A 17,197-nucleotide genomic window follows, 5' to 3' on the forward strand; every position below is an offset into this window, starting at 1 on the left:
CTTGGAAATTACCCTATAAACCTCCCTCCAGTAATCCTCTAGCTTTTGACAAGACCAAAACATATGAACGTGATTAACGGGGTCCCCCCCCCCGCAACGCTCACACACATCTGCTACTCCTTCAAAGAATCGTCTCATCCTCGCCCTCGTGAGGTGTGCTCTGTATACCACCTTCAGCTTTATCGCACATGAGGTGGAGGCATTTAATATCCGGAGCACCTCACACCAGAACCCCTCCTCTATAACCTCTCCCAACTCTTCCTCCCACTTTGAAACAGGTTATTTACTTATTGTTACTATTTGTGGGATCATTTTTAAAAAAAATTTCATTAAGGGGCAATTTAGCACTGCCAATCCACCTACCCTGTACATCTTTGGGTTGTGGGGGTGAGACCCACGCAGACACGCGGAGAATATGCAAACTGCACACGGATAGTGATCCGGGGCCGGGATCGAACCTGGGACCTCGATGCCCTGAGGCAGCAGTGCTAACCACGGTGCTGCTCTCTATTTGTGGAAGCTTGCTGTGAACACATTTGCTTATGTGTTTCCAAAGGACAACGTTGATTGCGGGCTGGATTCTCCGCATCCTGCACCGGCAGTTAGAATCACGGTCGGGCGGAGAATATTGGGAAATCCAAAAATTGCGATTTGCGCCCAGCGCCGATTCTGACACCATGCTCTGGTCCCCTGCTGGTGGCATTAGTGAAGTTCGTGCCCTGCATCTATGGGCCCATACAAAACCTTCATTTGCAACAATTTGAATGTCATTAACAGATTGGGCACAATATGCTCCACCCCTCAGGCTGGAGTCACGTAGGTGTGAATTGTTGCAAGTTTTTACATACGATGCCTGGGTGCCATGGCTGTTGAGGGTGAAACGAAAGGGTAGGAAAACTCTGTAAACTTGTCTGGGTTGCTGGGGATGGCTGCCTGAGCCGCAGGGAGTAGCGGCTTAGTGCCAGGTTCCTGCACATGGGGTTCTCCCCTCGGGATTGGGGTGGCCTGGCTCAGACTGCCATTGCTGCAGTATGTGATTTAAATGCACCCCTTTGGTTCAACTTATAGGCCCCTGGCTGTTTGCATCTGACTGCTCACTGTGTCCTGTAAATGTTCAGACAGCCTCTAGTCATGTGGGAAACAACCCACCCAGCCCGCCCCCCCCCCCCAGAAACCCTAAGACTCCAGCAGTATCATCAACGGGATGGACGTGGCCAAGCTCAGTCGCTGGTCCACCAGGTGTTGGCACTCCTCAGAAGTGCAGCCCCACTGCAGAGGAACAGGGGATTAGCAGAGCTCACCCCAAACAAAGGACACCTGCACAGTAACCTTTGGAACTCTCCATTCACACTTCTCATCTCAGAGTAGAGGCCTCGCCAGCGACACTATCAGCTGCTAGCCCATCCCTCAGGATCACAGGCTGTCTCCAAGCCGTGCCTCTCCATTGTGCCCCTGCTCCCATCCATCCTGCCCCCAGTCAAGAAACCTAACAAACTTCCTGTCACAACTTATACACCCAGGCTGCACATTACACTGCAGCTAACCTCCCAGCAAACCCACACCTCCCTCGCTCAACCCCAGCCGTAGGGCCAGCCGGTACACAAGCCTCTTAGCATGGAGGTGATTGGCAGCATACGTTGACCATCCCCACCACACATCTATGACTCGCCTGGCACTGCAAGGGTATGGAGGAGGACACCTTCTCCCGGTGGTTGTCAAGGTGATGATTGCCCTGAACTTTTATGTCATTGCCTTATTCAAGGGCTCGAGCAGGAACCTGTGTGGGGTATCACAAACATCCCCAGATAGGAGCATCTGGGCTATGACGGGTGCCCTAAGCACCCGGGCATCGGATTACATCACGTTCAGTCTGGACAAGGTCCACAAGGATGCCTGACCGAAGGATGTCATTCATTTTCTCCCAGCCTTGTGTGCTGGTCCTCCTTGTGATGCTGCCTTTGCCACCTCCTCCCAGGCGCTGTTCAGGAGGGGGGGGCGCTTGAGTCTGATGCCCATCCTGGGGAAGAGGGTGTTCCTCCTCTTCTCAATGACATCGAGCAGTGGATCCACTTCAGACTCCTGAAATCAGAGGAGGGGGGGGGGGGGGGGGTGGGGGGGGGGGGGGGGGGGGGTGGCGGCAGATATTCTCTGATGAATGGAGTGCTAATAAACAGCAAATTCTGTCCCCTGTGAATCCGACATCAGCGGGGATGGGAATTGCTTCCAATCACATCAGCAGAGTACTGGCCCATTTACAGCTCCTGAATTTCGGATCAAACAGTGCCCCCAAATGTAACGTGAATTGCACGCGTTTCAAACAGACAATCCAGCCCTCTGATTGGGACAGCAGCTAAGGATAGAGGGGGTCAATTATGAGGTTGTCTCCAGGGATATCGCAATGCCCGTATAGTTTCTGGCAAGTTGGTGCTTGGGGCTTCTATTAGGTCCCAACATCAGGATCCCAAAGCCATATAAAAATATGCTCATTATCTCTGGTCTATATGGTCACGTGATTACAATGTAGCCTCATTTTGCAACATACGTTTGGTAGGGGTCTTTGTACCTCAGTCCTATTCTATAGACCATCCCTCCCTAAACGCCTGTGCCGTCTTCTTTCTCTTCCCACCTTTGAAACATTCCTCAAACAGTTTTAGTCACAATATTAAAGTTGTTCATTTCCCTTACAAGCATTTTTTAATAGTTCAGTAATTTGTAATTGCCAGACGAGTCACAGATGTGTGGTGGGGATGATCAACATGTGCTGCCAATCAACTCCATGCTAAGAGGCTTGTGTTACAACTGGTCCTACATATGTAAAGTTATTTCACTTAAAATAAGCTGTTGGTTGAACCTGATGATTCCAAGGTATGGTCAATGCATACATTTGTAATTACAGACCTTTGCTCACAAGTTGTTTGGGTTTCCTCAATCATAAATAAAACTGCAGAGTTCAACATGCTTTGTTGAACAAACCAGGACTGTATCTATTAAACAATCATTACCTGCCCTGTCTCCAGGGAATGCTGCATTCTCTTTTGATGTCTGGCGCATTAAATTGCAACCCGCTGTCACAAAGTTCAGTTCAATCAATTCAGGGGACCCTTGAAGAAGCTATCAGAAAGAATACTTTTAGGATATGTTGTAGATCTGCTTGCAACATGGTTTGGTCAGTCAAATTTGATGCCTAGTGCGTCAAAAAGGTATGAAGGCATGCACTAGTAAACGATTAAAACATAAAGTAACTTGTTCGATATTTACAATCTATACTTGATTGATTATTTTTCTACAATGTACAAACTCAAATTTATTTGGAACTGGTTGAATAGAAAAGTCACTGATATTTAACACATTGAATATTTATACAAACAGACATATTCAGGTTAAATGTGGATTTAATCTTTTACACGTTAGCAATTTGACCAGATACTTCCTGCGATTGTTTAATGTTGTTAAATTACCCTTAGTACAATTCCTTCACTTTGAAAACTGCAATGATATTTAGAAGTATATCTCTGAATTGACTAAATATTGCAATTTCAGATTTTTACATCAGATCATTTTATCTATGTTATGGCAACAAACCTTTTTAAGCTCAGCTTTCAAGTTGCAGGGATTGCTCTGTGGACTAAATAATGACTTTTTAAACCTTTCAATAACACTTTTTCGAAAGTTGTGATGTAAAGTAGGTGGAAGCTGTGAAGAAAGAGGAGAAAAATACTTCAAAAATTAGAGCTTCTTTTTAATTCATACTTACATTAAACAAACATGGATATAGTTTGTCAATATTGGAGTCTGAAGCTACTGCATTCAGTGATTTATATACATCATAATAATGCACAATAAATTGTGCCCTCATTAAACTGTCCCAAATCACCAAACAGTTTGTGGATTACAGAATGCATCCTAAATTTCAAACAAAGAATTCATTCAAAAATCGTGTTCGGTGCGGGGCTGCGGAGAATCCAGCCCATTGTGTTTATTGCGGAACATCAGAAACAATGCAAAACATTCAAAGACCATTCTTCTGTTCACTTACCTCTTTACAGAGTATAAAAGAAAACACTTCTTACAATGCATTGGATGTAACTGTATGATGCAGTGATTAACATACTGCTCTTTTTAATTCTAGGTTTGAATTTAAATAAGACATAATATGAAGGTCTCCTCTGCTAATACTGTGATGAAATGTTTTTGAGCAGCCAACAATGAGATTCGAATTGTTCAGCTACAAAGATGGCATGTTGAACAATAATTGTTCATTTCTCATTCCAATACTGACAGTGTATAATTTAAGGCTTAGATGCAAAATCTGTTTGTGGTGAGACACTGGGCAAAAGACAATGGCCCGGTATGCCTGTCCCAAGAGCAGGAGAGATACACCAGAGATGGCAAACAGTTGGGAGGGAGTTGCCTGGGAGTCCTCACATTGACACGGGACCCCATGGAATCTCAAACATTGTCAAGGTAACCTCCTGTTGACTACCACCTACCATGCCCCCTCAGCTAATGAATCAATGACCCTCCATGTTGAACACCAACTGGAAGAAGCACTGAGGGTGGCAAGGACAGAGAATGTACCCTGGATGAGGATTCCAGTGTCCATCATCAAGAATGGTTTGGGAGCACCACTATTGACCAAGCTGGCCAAGTCCTAAAGGACATAGCTGCTAGACTGGGTCTGTGGCAAGTGGTGAGGGAACCAACAAAAGGGAAAAACATTCTTGACCTTGTCTCATCAATCTACCCATCATAGGTGCATCTGTCCATGGCAGTTTTGGTAGGAGTGACTACCATACAGTCCCTGAGGAGGTGAAGTCCTGTCTTCATACTGAGGATATGTATCGTGTGGCAATACCATTCTGGATGGGATAGATTTCAAATAAATCTAGCAACTGAAAAAGTCAGGAAAGTGATGGAATACTCTCAACTTGTCAGGATGAGTACAGCTCCAAAAACACCTAAGAAATGTGATACCTACAATCAGCACCCCATCCAGCAACTTAAATATTCACTTCCACCATCAGTGCACAGTGTGTACCATCTACAAAAAATACTGCAGTAACTCACCAACCCTTTTCCAACTACACCTTCCAAATTTATGGGGTGCGATTCTCCAATATCGGGCCCAAGAGTTCGCCCCATCGTGAACGCCGTTGCATTTCACGACGGCGTGAACCGGGCCCTGTTACGTATGATTCTGGCCCCCTACGGTGGAAGTGAATATTTAAGTTGCTGCGCCCAGCACGGTACTGGAGCAGTTCACGCCGCTCTAGCCTCTGGCGCCGCGCCAACCCAACCTAACCAGCTCCATCCTGCGCAGGGGACGTCTTCTGCGAGTCGGCCCCAACCCAACATGGGGTCGGTGTTCAGGGGCCGGCCGCGCCAGGAAGTAGGCTCGGGATGGGGGGGGGGGTGCGGGGAGAGGGGCCAGACCCCATCAGAGGCCCCGCCCGGTGAAGGAGCCCTCCTCCCCACTCCCCGACCGTTCCCGCAGAGTTCCCGCCGGCAGCGACCAGGGGTGAACGCCGCCAGCGGGACTCTGTCATATCAGCATGGCTGCTCGGCCCATCCGGGCCGGAAAATCGGCAGCCCCGCCAATTCCAGTGGCCTGCAGCCGGTGCCAAGCCAAACGCGCCTGCGCAAATGGTGCCGATTCTCCACACCTCGGAGAATCGCGCGCCGGCGTCGGGGCATCGGGGCGCGGCGATTCTCCGGGCGGGCGCGGCGATTTTCCGGGCTGGCGCGGGGCTCGGAGAATCGCCCCCATGGTGTCTACCAGGGGTGGCACAGTGGTTAGCACTGTTGCTTCACAGCGCAAGCAACCTCGGTTTGATTCCCGGCTTGGGTCACTGTCTGTGCGGAGTCTGCATGTTCTCCCCATGTCTGTGTGGGTTTTCTCCGGGTGCTCAGGTTTCCTCCCACAAGTCCCGAAAGATGTGCTTGTTAGATGAATTGGACATTTTGAATTCTCCCTCAGTGTACCCGAACAGGCGCTGTAGTGTGGCGACTAGGGGATTTTCACAGTAACTGCATTGCAGTGTAATGTAAGCCTACTTGTGACACTAATAAAGATTATCTAGAAGGACATAGCTATAGCTGCATAGAAACACCTCCAAGCCACACACGATCCTTTCTTCGAACTGTAACACTGTTCCCTCATTGTGGCTGGATCAAGTGTTTGTAATAGCATTGTGGGATATCCTATACCACTTGGGCTGCAGTGGTTCGAGAAAACAGATCAGCACTAATTAAGGGCAATTAGAGATGGGAAACAAATGCTGACCTTGTCAGCGATGCTCACATCCTGTGAACAAAAGAAATTAATAAGAAAGGAAATACAATAAATCAAATTAATTGGAACACATACCTGTGTTATATAGATGATTTTGTGCAGTTGAATAAGAATCTGTTGGATTGGGTCACTGATTTGACGTACTTTTCGTTGAGACACTGCTATTCCTGCAGATGCTATGGATGAGAATGTCATCATAAAATTGTCCACTTTATTTTATAAATACATGATGGAAATGCGACCATAATACCCAGATACAGCTTCATTTGAAATGTTACAAAAGAGATTAAGTGGCTGCAGTGGCACTTCACAGTAACTTCATTGCAGTGTTAATGTAAGCCTACTTGTGACAATAATAAAGATTATTATTGAATAAGTAATAATGGATTATTATTACTTTATTTTAATTGAAAAGAAAGGAAAACTGAGTTGCTTTACATTTCGAGGAGGTCTGGTTTTAAACTGTAATACTACCACGGCATCAGATTAAACACTAAACTTTGCCCATGAGCATACAAATGAGGTCTGATTAATTATCTGACCACAACTGGTGTGAATAGATTGCCACAGAAATTTATAAAAACAGGTCAACCAACGCACAAAGGAATTATATCCATGAGTTTGTGATTGGAGCTTCTGCCGACCAGAAATGTTGCAAGTATACCACAAACAGCATTTTAAGCCGATAGTTTCCCATAAGCTAACTTTTTAAACAATATTGTATTATAGAATCTTTCCAATTGCATCTATAGCATAACTAAATGTATTTCTGAGCATACCCAATCTAACTGAAACCATGGATTTGTTATATTGAACCTCAGTTGAAATAAACCCAGATAAGAAAACAATCAAATATTCTTGCTCTCTGACATGATGGGGGAGGGGCGGCAACAACACTGACGCCTTGACAAAAAAATGACCCATTGGTGTAAAATGATCTTTTTCTCTTTCCTCAATCTCATGTACAGCCTCTCTTTGTTGGTGGTTCTCACTTTTCTGCTGAGAAGAGACAGCAATGATGACTTTGACACCAAAAAGTAAATTAAAATATGTCAGTAACAATAAAATATGGTGTAAGATAATTCCCAGCAGAATTGTAGCAACTGCCAATAATGATTGTAACTGTAGGATAAAACAAGTATAACATTAAAATACAGTAAGAGAGAGTTCCAAATCACAGCATGCAATAAAGAAAGTGAAGTATGTAATTAGAGAGATATTTTCATGTAAGGAATGAACTTTGATGAAAAAATTAGGAAGATTGTACATGTATGGTAAGATTGAAAGGCTTGGCTCCCTATCAGCAAGGTTACATTCCAGGAGAGGCTGTAGCCAAGGACCAGATGTACAAAGAACAAGGAAAATTACAGCACAGTACCAGACCCTTCGGCCTTCCAAGCCTGAACCGGCCAAAGAGCACCCTACCCAAGGTCAACACCTCCACCCTATCCCCATAACCCAGTAACCCCACCCAACACTAAGGGCAATTTTGGACACTAAGGGCAATTTATCATGGCCAATCCACCTAACCTGCACATCTTTGGACTGTGGGAGGAAACCGGAGCACCCGGAGGAAACCCACGCACACACGGGGAGGACGTGCAGACTCCGCACAGACAGTGACCCAAGCCGGAATCGAACCTGGGTCCCTGGAGCTGTGAAGCAATTGTGCTATCCACAATGCTACTGTGCTGCCCTTAAGAACAAATTAATCTACACGATATCATTCTACCGTAATCCATGTATCTATCCAATAGCTGCTTGAAGGTCCCTAATGTTTCCGACACAACTACTTCCACAGGCAGTGCATTCCATGCCCCCACTCTCTGGGTAAAGAACCTACCTCTGACATCCCCCCTATATCTTCCACCATTCAGCTTAAATTTGTGTCCCCTTGTAATGGTTTGTTCCACCCGGGGAAAAAGTCTTTGACTGTCTACTCTATCTATTCCCCTGATCATCTTATAAACCTCTATCAAGTCGCCCCTCATCCTTCTCCGTTCTAATGAGAAAAGGCCTAGCACCCTCAACCTTTCCTCGTAAGACCTACTCTCCATTCCAGGCAACATCCTGGTAAATCTCCTTTGCACCTTTTCCAAAGCTTTCACATCCTTCCTAAAATGAGGCAACCAGAACTGTACACAGTACTCCAAATGTGGCCTTACCAAGGTTTTGTACAGCTACATCATCACCTCACGGCTCTTAAATTCAATCCCTCTGTTAATAAACGCTATGATGTGGAGATGCCGGCGTTGGACTGGGGTGAGCACAATACGAAGTCTTACAACACCAGGTTAAAGTCCAACAGGTTTGTTTCGATGTCACTAGCTTTCGGAGCGCTGCTCCTTCCTCAGGTGAAAATAAACGCTAGCACACCATAGGCCTTCTTCACAGCTCTAGCCAATTGAGTGACAACTTTCAAAGATGTATGAACATAGACCCCAAGATCTCTCTCCTCCACAATGCCAAGAACCCTACCGTTAACCCTGTATTCCGCATTCATATTTGTCCTTCCAAAATGAACAACCTCACACTTTTCAGGGTTAAACTCCATCTGCCACTTCTCCCCAGTATCCTATCTATTTCTCTTTGCAGCCGACAACAGCCCTCCTCACTATCCACAACTCCACCAATCTTCGTATCGTCTGCAAATTTACTGACCCACCCTTCAACTCCCTCATCCAAGTCATTAATGAAAATCACAAACAGCAGAGGACCCAGAACTGATCCCTGCGGTACGCCACTGGTAACTGGGATCCAGGCTGAATATTTGCCATCCACCACCACACTCTGACTTCTATCGGTTAGCCAGTTCATTATCCAACTGGCCAAATTTCCCACAAGCCCATGCCTCCTTACTTTCTGCATCAGCCTACCATGGGGAACGTTATCAAATGCCTTACTAAAATCCATGTACACTACATCCACTACTTTACCTTCACAAACATGCTTGGTCACCACCTCAAAGAATTCAATAAGACTTGTAAGGCAAGACCTAGCCCTCACAAATCCGTGCTGACTATTCCTAATCAAGCAGTGTCTTTCCAGATGCTCAGAAATCCTATCCCTCAGTACCCTTTCCATTACTTTGCCTACCACCGAAGTAAGACTAACTGGCCTGTAATTCCCACGGTTATCCCTATTCCCTTTTTTGAACAGGGGCACGACATTTGCCACTCTCCAATCCCCTGGTACCACCCCTGTTGACAGTGAGGACGAAAAGATCATTGCCAACGGCTCTGCAATTTCATCTCTTGCTTCCCATAGAATCCTTGGATATATCCCGTCAGGCCCGGGGGACTTGTCTATCCTCAAGTTTTTCAAAATGCCCAACACATCTTCCTTCCTAACAAATATTTCCTCGAGCTTACCAGTCTGTTTCACACTGTCCTCTCCAACAATATGGCCCCTCTCATTTGTAAATACTGAAGAAAAGTACTGAATCAAGACCTCTCCTATCTCTTCAGACTGAATACACAATCTCCTGCTACTGTCCTTGATCGGACCTATCCTCGCTCTAGTCATTCTCATATTTCTCACATATGTGTAAAAGGCCTTGGGGTTTTCCTTGATCCTACCCGCCAAAGATTGTTCATGCCCTCTCTTAGCTCTCCTAATCCATTTCTTCAGTTCCCTCCTGGCTATCTTGTATCCCTCCAGCGCCCTGTCTGAACCCTGTTTCCTCAGCCTTACATAAGTCTCCTTCTTCCTCTCAACAAGACATTCAACTCTCTTGTCAACCATGGTTCCCTCACTCGACCATCTCCTCCCTGCCTGACAGGGACATACATATCAAGGACACGTAGTACCTGTTCCTTGAACAAGTTCCACATTTCACTTGTGTCCTTCCCTGACAGCCTATGTTCCCAACTTATGAACTTCAATTCTTGTCTGACAACATCGTATTTACCCTTCCCCCAATTGTAAACCTTGCCCTGTTGCACGCACCGATCCCTCTCCATTACGAAAGTGAAAGTCACAGAATTGTGGTCACTATCTCCAAAATGCTCCCCCACTAACAAATTTATCACTTGCCCTGGTTCATTACCAAGTACCAAATCCAATATGGCCTCCCCTCTGGTCGGACAATCTGCATACTGTGTTAGAAAAGCTTCCTGGACACACTGCACAAACACCACCCCATCCAAACTATTTGATCTAAAGAGTTTCCACTCAATGTTTGGGAAGTTGAAGTCACTCATGACTACTACCTTGTGACTTCTGCACCTTTCCAAAATCTGTTTCCCAATCTGTTCCTCCACATCTCTGCTACTATTGGGGGGCCTATAGAAAACTCCCAACAAGGTGACTGCTCCTTTCCTATTTCTGACTTCAACCCATACTACCTCAGTAGGCAGATACTCCTCGAACTGCCTTTCTGCAGCTGTTATACCCATCCTATTCATTTGTTTGTCACGATTCCCTTTGAAAGTCACTATCGTATCTGCTTCCACTGCCTCCCCCGGCAGCGAATTCCAAGTTCCCACCACCCTCTTGTGTAAAAATATTTGCCACGTACATCTCTTTTAGACCTTGCCCCTCATACCTTAAACCTATGTCCGGTAGCAATTGACTCTTCCATCCTGGGAGAAAGCTTCTGACTATCCACTCTGTCCATGCCCCTCATAATTCTGTAAACTTCTATCAGGTCGCTCCTCAACCTCCGTCGTTCCAGTGGGAACAAACCAGACTTCTCCAACCTTTCCTCATAGCTAATGTCCTCCATATCAGGCAACATCCTGGTAAATCTTTTCTTAACCTCTTCAAAGCCTCCACATCCTTCTGGTAGTGTGGCGACCATGTTTCATATTTGTTGAGGTTGGAGATTGCAAGTCGAGATCACGGGAGTGGGGGTCACTGATCAATAGGGTAAATTTGGGGGGTCAGGTTGATCATGGAGGTTCACAGTGGGAGTGGGTTGGGGATCGATAATGAGGGGGTTGGTAGCCATGGGGATTGAGGAGAGGAGATTTTGAGATGGGGGAGTTGAGGGAGAGGAGTCGGTGATGGGGGTGCTGTTGGGAAGATATTGTGTAGGTACGGGGATGGAAAATGTTTGGAGGTTTGTTTGCTGAGCCTGGATGAAATATTCCTACTAGCCCCATAAGCAAAGCCACATGAAACCCTTCTCTCCTTTTACCTGCCGAGTTTCCTGAAACCTTCCAAAGAAGATTTCTAAAAATAGAAGCATGCTGTCTCCTTAAAAGTTTTCAATGACAGACCACCTTCTTGAGAGAAATTTGGTTTCTTGCGCCTCATCCCACCTCCGTTGAAACTGAAAGTGGGCAGATTCTAGGCAGATTAGTTTTCTGTTTCAGATTCTCAATTCATTCCCTTTCGCCAAACCAAACCCACTTTCAGGGGGTTTAAGTTACTGTCAAGCAATCAGCCAACAGTGGTTAGCACTGTTGCTTCACAGCACCAGGGACCAGGGTTCGATTCCCAGCTTCGGTCACTGGCTGTGCGGAGTCTACACGTTCTCCCCATGTCTACATGGGTTCCCTCCGGCCGCTCCGATTTCCTCCCACATGTCCCGAACGACGTGCTTGTTAGATTAATTGGACATTCTGAATTCTCCCTCAGTGTACTCGAACAGGCGTGGAGTGCGGTGACTAGGGGGCTTTCACAGTAACTTCATTGCTTTGTTAATGTAAGCCTAATTTTGACACTAATAAATATTATTATGTAGCTGTTTTGTACACTGTCTCCAATGTTTAAATGTCTCATTTGTTCCTTGGTGGCCAGCATTGAAGATGCAGAGCACTACATAGTTTGAGGAAATCTTCCTTTGGTTTATATTCTCCTGTTTAGTTACATAGTTCACCATTCTATTTTGCTTTGCTGATTGCTACTTTGCGTTGGTTGGACATGTTGAGTCTTGAGTCTACTAGGGCTTAGGTATTTGCTATTTCAACAGCATTCACGGCAGACATGTGTTGCCTATTTTCCTTCCCATCTTTACGCTCATTTGTGCTGAATTTCATCTGCAATTATTTTATCCCATTCACAAACTATGTTTAACTAATTCTGTAATTTCTGAGTTGCATTCTTAACTCCCACTGCTCTTATTAAGTTGATATTGCTTGCAAACATAACCATTTTGCATTGAGTTTCTGAATCCAAGTATACGCAAATTAGAAATTAGCTCCAACATTTGAGCCCTGGGGCATCCTACTCAGTACTTTGCCCACGCACATTACTCCACTAACCAGTACCCACTATATGCCATTTAAAGGCAATTTCTTATTCATTCCTAAGTTTTGGCCTGAATCTCCAGTTTTTTAAAAGAATTTTAATAAATCTTTTCAATTCTTTCACATTATTTAAAAGCTAGTAGTAGAAACGAGGAGGGTTTGTAGTACAATGGGTAGTGTCCTGCCTTTAAACCAGAAACTCCAGGTCCAAGCCCCACTCTAGGACTTGATGGCCACGTGACCAAGCAGGTTGATTATCAACCTGCAAATCCTTCCAATATATCTATGGCAGGCAGTAAGTGTGAAACAGTCTCTAGGTCAGCCATGCTTGATGTGGAGTGGCACCCCTCAAGCTATAGCTTTCAGCAACCTGTTCCAGGAAAAGTTTTGTCTTCCTCATGCATCTCTAGGCACAGGAAGAAAATCAAGATGAAATAAAAACTAACAGTAGTAATTGCCTTCAAAAAGTCTACTATTTCTTTATAGCTATCTTCAGGGTTTTGTCAAGATAATCTTTTCACTAGCATATGTTTAGATTTGTTTCTCAATTTCACTGCATATTTTCTCTTTCTACAATTTTGCTTGGTTATAATTTCACATAACTACCATGATCTTTCAGCCTTCGAAGCACTATATCTGGTAGACTATGGCACTGCCACCCTGAGCTTAAGGAATTTCCTGTTCTCTTCGAGCAAGGTCTAATTCCAACTGAAGGTAATGGCAGAAGTAAGCCTAGTTGTAGGAGATCTACACAAGTAAGACAAAGAAAAGACCGATATGTCATCACAACAAGTGATTATTAATAAATATACATTTGCATTACAATAATTATGGTTTCAAGCAACATTTAATTACCTGGTCTAGATTTGATATTTGACTGCCTTGACTTTCCTTCAGATCTGAAAAATAAACTGCAGTGAACATATAAGAACCTTATAAATGAGCTGTTGCTTTATTTGAAAGTACAGATATGGACCATTGTCATTCTGCTGATTAATACCTAAAGAAGTGAAGCACAATCTTAGTGCTAGCATGTCAATGGAGACCGTGGAATAATTTGTGGACACATTTGCCAAAAGAGGCAATTTTGAGGGAAGGAATTAATGATTAAATTGTCTAGTGCTCAAAATAATGAAGAATTGCATATTAGGCAATTCTAAACATCATCTTTCCTATGTCAGTAACTACTAAAATTAGGGGAGGGACTCCTTTTTGACAATTCTATGCAGCCTATCATTGAACTACAAATGCAGATAAACCTGTCCCACAGGCCCACACAATCACATTTATTTCTGAGTCCAGAGGTGGACTAACACTTTTGGAGAGGGCCCTATGCTCACCATTTCTGGACAGCACCCCACCCCCCCCCCGCACTTGACATCACTCCCCATCCCCCGTGATGTTGTTTCCTGCCTCCGTGATGTAATGTCCCATCCCAATGACATCACACCTCGTCCCAATAACATCATGGCCCTCCCAACCCCATCCACCTTCAACCTATAGAATGCAAAGGCATAAAGCCACAAAGATTGATCACTGCTTAACTGCTTTGGTGCTTTTTAAACTTATAAAAACACGCCTGTAGTTACTGAATTGAAATCCAGGCCTATCTGATCTCAGAATAATAGTAAGGATGGTCAATATTGTGATCCGTGTGTCTTGAGGCGAGCAAACATAGAACTGGCCGATGAATAATGAGATGGAAAAATTAGTTGATGAGTTGACTGGAGCACAGGCCAATTTAGGGCACAATGAGCCAGAAAAAAAGTCCAATACAGGAGAAAATACTCCAATCAAGTGGAGTCCATTGAAAACTAGTCCAATATCAATGGTGTGGCTTTTCTGACAGGATTCCATTCCTTGTCCCAGAAGAAGCATTCTAAAGCCAATCTTGAAAGTAATGTTGGATGGCAGTTAGAACTCTCTGCATGTGACCAGCAGCCATTATAACAGATCACAAATTGGTGGTCCTTTTTGAAAACAATTTAAACAAGACAATATGGAAGAGGGACATATTTTAAATATTTTCTTGCTTCATCCCTTGTTGGTATGGCAATTTAGATATCTTTTCTTCGACACTATTCCTTCACAAAATTATCCATTACATCATCGGAGATAAAATCTTATAAAGACACACTTACAATCGTCAATATTGCTGAACTTTTCAAATGTTCCTGATTCAGTGTACTTCGCAAATAATATGTCACTCTTTTTGATTACGTTCACCAGAAGCAAGTGGCAGTTATTGTCAAAAATATTTTCAGAATGGTTTCCACATTTGGAAAGGTTGCCTGCAAACCATCACGTGCATGCCTGTACAAATCAGCTGGTGGTCCCAAAGAACAGAGCTCATTATTATCAATGAAATGAATGGATTGTTCCACTTCATCTGCAAAAAGATGTGTCTGTGCCCCCTGGTAGAATTCACTTAATTTTTTACTGTAGTGGCTTTTAGCATTGTCATCTAAACTTTTGTCGAAAAGCACACAAAATAAATCAACAGTTTTCTTCAGAGATTCACTTCTACTTGTGTCACAAATAACGTTGATAGTTTCAACGATCATCTTCTCTTTCCCTTTTAAAGTGACTTCATTGTCTCTAGCTTCATAGAAAAATAACCTCCTGCGTGTTGTACACTTCTCATCATCAGTGGGACCCATTAACATTATTGTCAATGTTATTTCCTCTGCTTCCATCCAGCTATCATCATTTTGAACTTTCATGACAAAACTTTTAACTGAGGCAACAATTGTGCAGCATTCAATAAAGTTGTATTAGCATTTTTCAGTGATTTGCTGACAGCACTAATTTGTTGAAAAAAATAGATCCACAAAACAGTAAAAATTGCAAGACCCCACTTTCCAAACTTCACTGCTAAGGATTTTGCTTCAGTTTCACATGTGGTTTTTCTGAATTTGATGCAGCTATGTCTGATAAAGTTTCCTTTATATGAATAAAGTTCAGTTTCAAAGCCAAAGCAGCATCTTCACAAATGGACTACCTGGCGTCTCAAATTCTTTTGACTGTCAAAGGTTTTCCCTGTGCCTGCTCCAAGCGTGATTGCAACATATTCCACCGATGTGTGGAAACCAAAAATAAAACATACAAGTTTTGAATAAAGTCAAAGAAATGTACTGCTGCCTCACATGATTCCGCTGCAGCATTGCAGATTAAATTCAAGTAGTGACTGGAACATGGGATGAATAATGCGCAAGGGCTCACATTGTTCAGCCTTGCTTGTAGAACTGAATATTTTCCTGTCATTTTTGCAGCATTATCGAAGCACTGCCCATAACCATTTGTGAAAACCAAACCAAAATTTACAATGACTTCCAAAACCATCGTCTCCAGACACTCAGAAGTATGGGATTATAGCTGGGCAAAACAGAGAAATCGCTCTGCAACTTCACCATCACTGGTCATATATCTTAAAATTAATGTTAATTGGTCCACATGACTGACATTTGGTGTTGAATCAACTATTATGGAATAGTATTTGGCATCTTTGACTTCATTAATGACTGGGTTTCTGAGCCGCTCTGCCATTGTAGTAATGAAGTAATCATAAGTTTGGTGCATTAAAAAGTTGATCTTTCCTGTGCCACAATATTGCTAACTTTTCAAATGATCTTTGAGAAGCTCGTCAATTTCACTGAGATAATAAAGGCAGGCTAAAAAGTTACCTCTTCGAGTTGACAATGATGACTCATCATGTCTTCTTCGAGGAAGACAGCAGTTTGACTATGACAACATGTCTCAGCACTTTCCTCCAGTAAGAACACTCCTTTTCAAAGAGTCAGTTTTTCCAGATAATTTACATAAGATCACAAGAAATAGGAATAGGAGAAGGCTATTTGGCCCCTCGAGCCTGCTCTGCTATTCAATAGGATCAAGGCTGATGTGACATTCCTCACATCCATTTTCCTGCTCATTCACCGTAACCCTTGATTCCCTTACTGATCAATTATCTTTCTATCTCAGCCTTAAACATACACAAGGACTCTTCCCCCATAGCTCTCTGTGACAAGGAATTCCAAAGACTCATTCCCACAAGAAGAAATTGCTCCTCATCTCCATAAGACCATAAGACATAGGAGTGGAAGTAAGTCCATTCGGCCCATCGAGTCCACTCCACCATTCAATCATGGCTGATTTCAACTCCATTTACCCGCTCTCTCTCCATAGCCCTTAATTCCTTGAGAAATCAAGAATTTATCAACTTCTGTCTTAAAGACACTCAACGACCCGGCCTCCACCGCCATCTGTGGCAATGAATTCCACAGACCCACCACTCTCTGGCTGAAGAAATTTCTCCTCATCTCTGTTCTAAAGTGACTCCCTTTTATTCTAAGGCTGTGCGCCCGGGTCCGAGTCTCCCCTGCTAATGGAAACAACTTCCCTACATCCACCCTATCTAAGCCATTCATTATCTTGTAAGTTTCTATTAGATCTCCCCTCAACCTCCTAAACTCCAATGAATATAATCCCAGGATCCTCAGACGTTAATCGTATGTTAGGCCTACCATTCCTGGGATCATCCGTGTGAATCTCCGCTGGACCCGCTCCAGTGCCAGTATGTCCTTCCTGAGGTGTGGGGCCCAAAATTGCTCACAGTATTCTAAATGGGGCCTAACTAATGCTTTATAAAACTTCAGAAGTACATCCCTGCTTTTATATTCCAAGCCTCTTGAGATGAATGACAGCATTGCAT

The 17,197-nt window shown here is 43.9% G+C and overlaps 1 protein-coding gene across 1 annotated transcript in view; it reads right to left on the reverse strand.

Moving 5' to 3' along the window:
• nek10 (NIMA-related kinase 10) overlaps positions 1 to 17,197 on the reverse strand; it is a 460,338-nt gene that overhangs the window by 19,285 nt on the left and 423,856 nt on the right. The window contains exons 31-34 of the mRNA XM_072509340.1: positions 13,342 to 13,385; positions 6,368 to 6,468; positions 3,583 to 3,693; positions 3,003 to 3,111 (exon numbers count right to left, since the gene is read on the reverse strand). Of these exons, the coding sequence (XP_072365441.1) occupies positions 3,003 to 3,111; positions 3,583 to 3,693; positions 6,368 to 6,468; positions 13,342 to 13,385 (365 nt within the window). The remainder of the gene's footprint in view (positions 1 to 3,002; positions 3,112 to 3,582; positions 3,694 to 6,367; positions 6,469 to 13,341; positions 13,386 to 17,197) is intronic.

This window comes from Scyliorhinus torazame, chromosome 6, assembly GCF_047496885.1.
Source record: "Scyliorhinus torazame isolate Kashiwa2021f chromosome 6, sScyTor2.1, whole genome shotgun sequence".
In the NCBI taxonomy this organism is placed as follows: domain Eukaryota; kingdom Metazoa; phylum Chordata; class Chondrichthyes; order Carcharhiniformes; family Scyliorhinidae; genus Scyliorhinus; species Scyliorhinus torazame.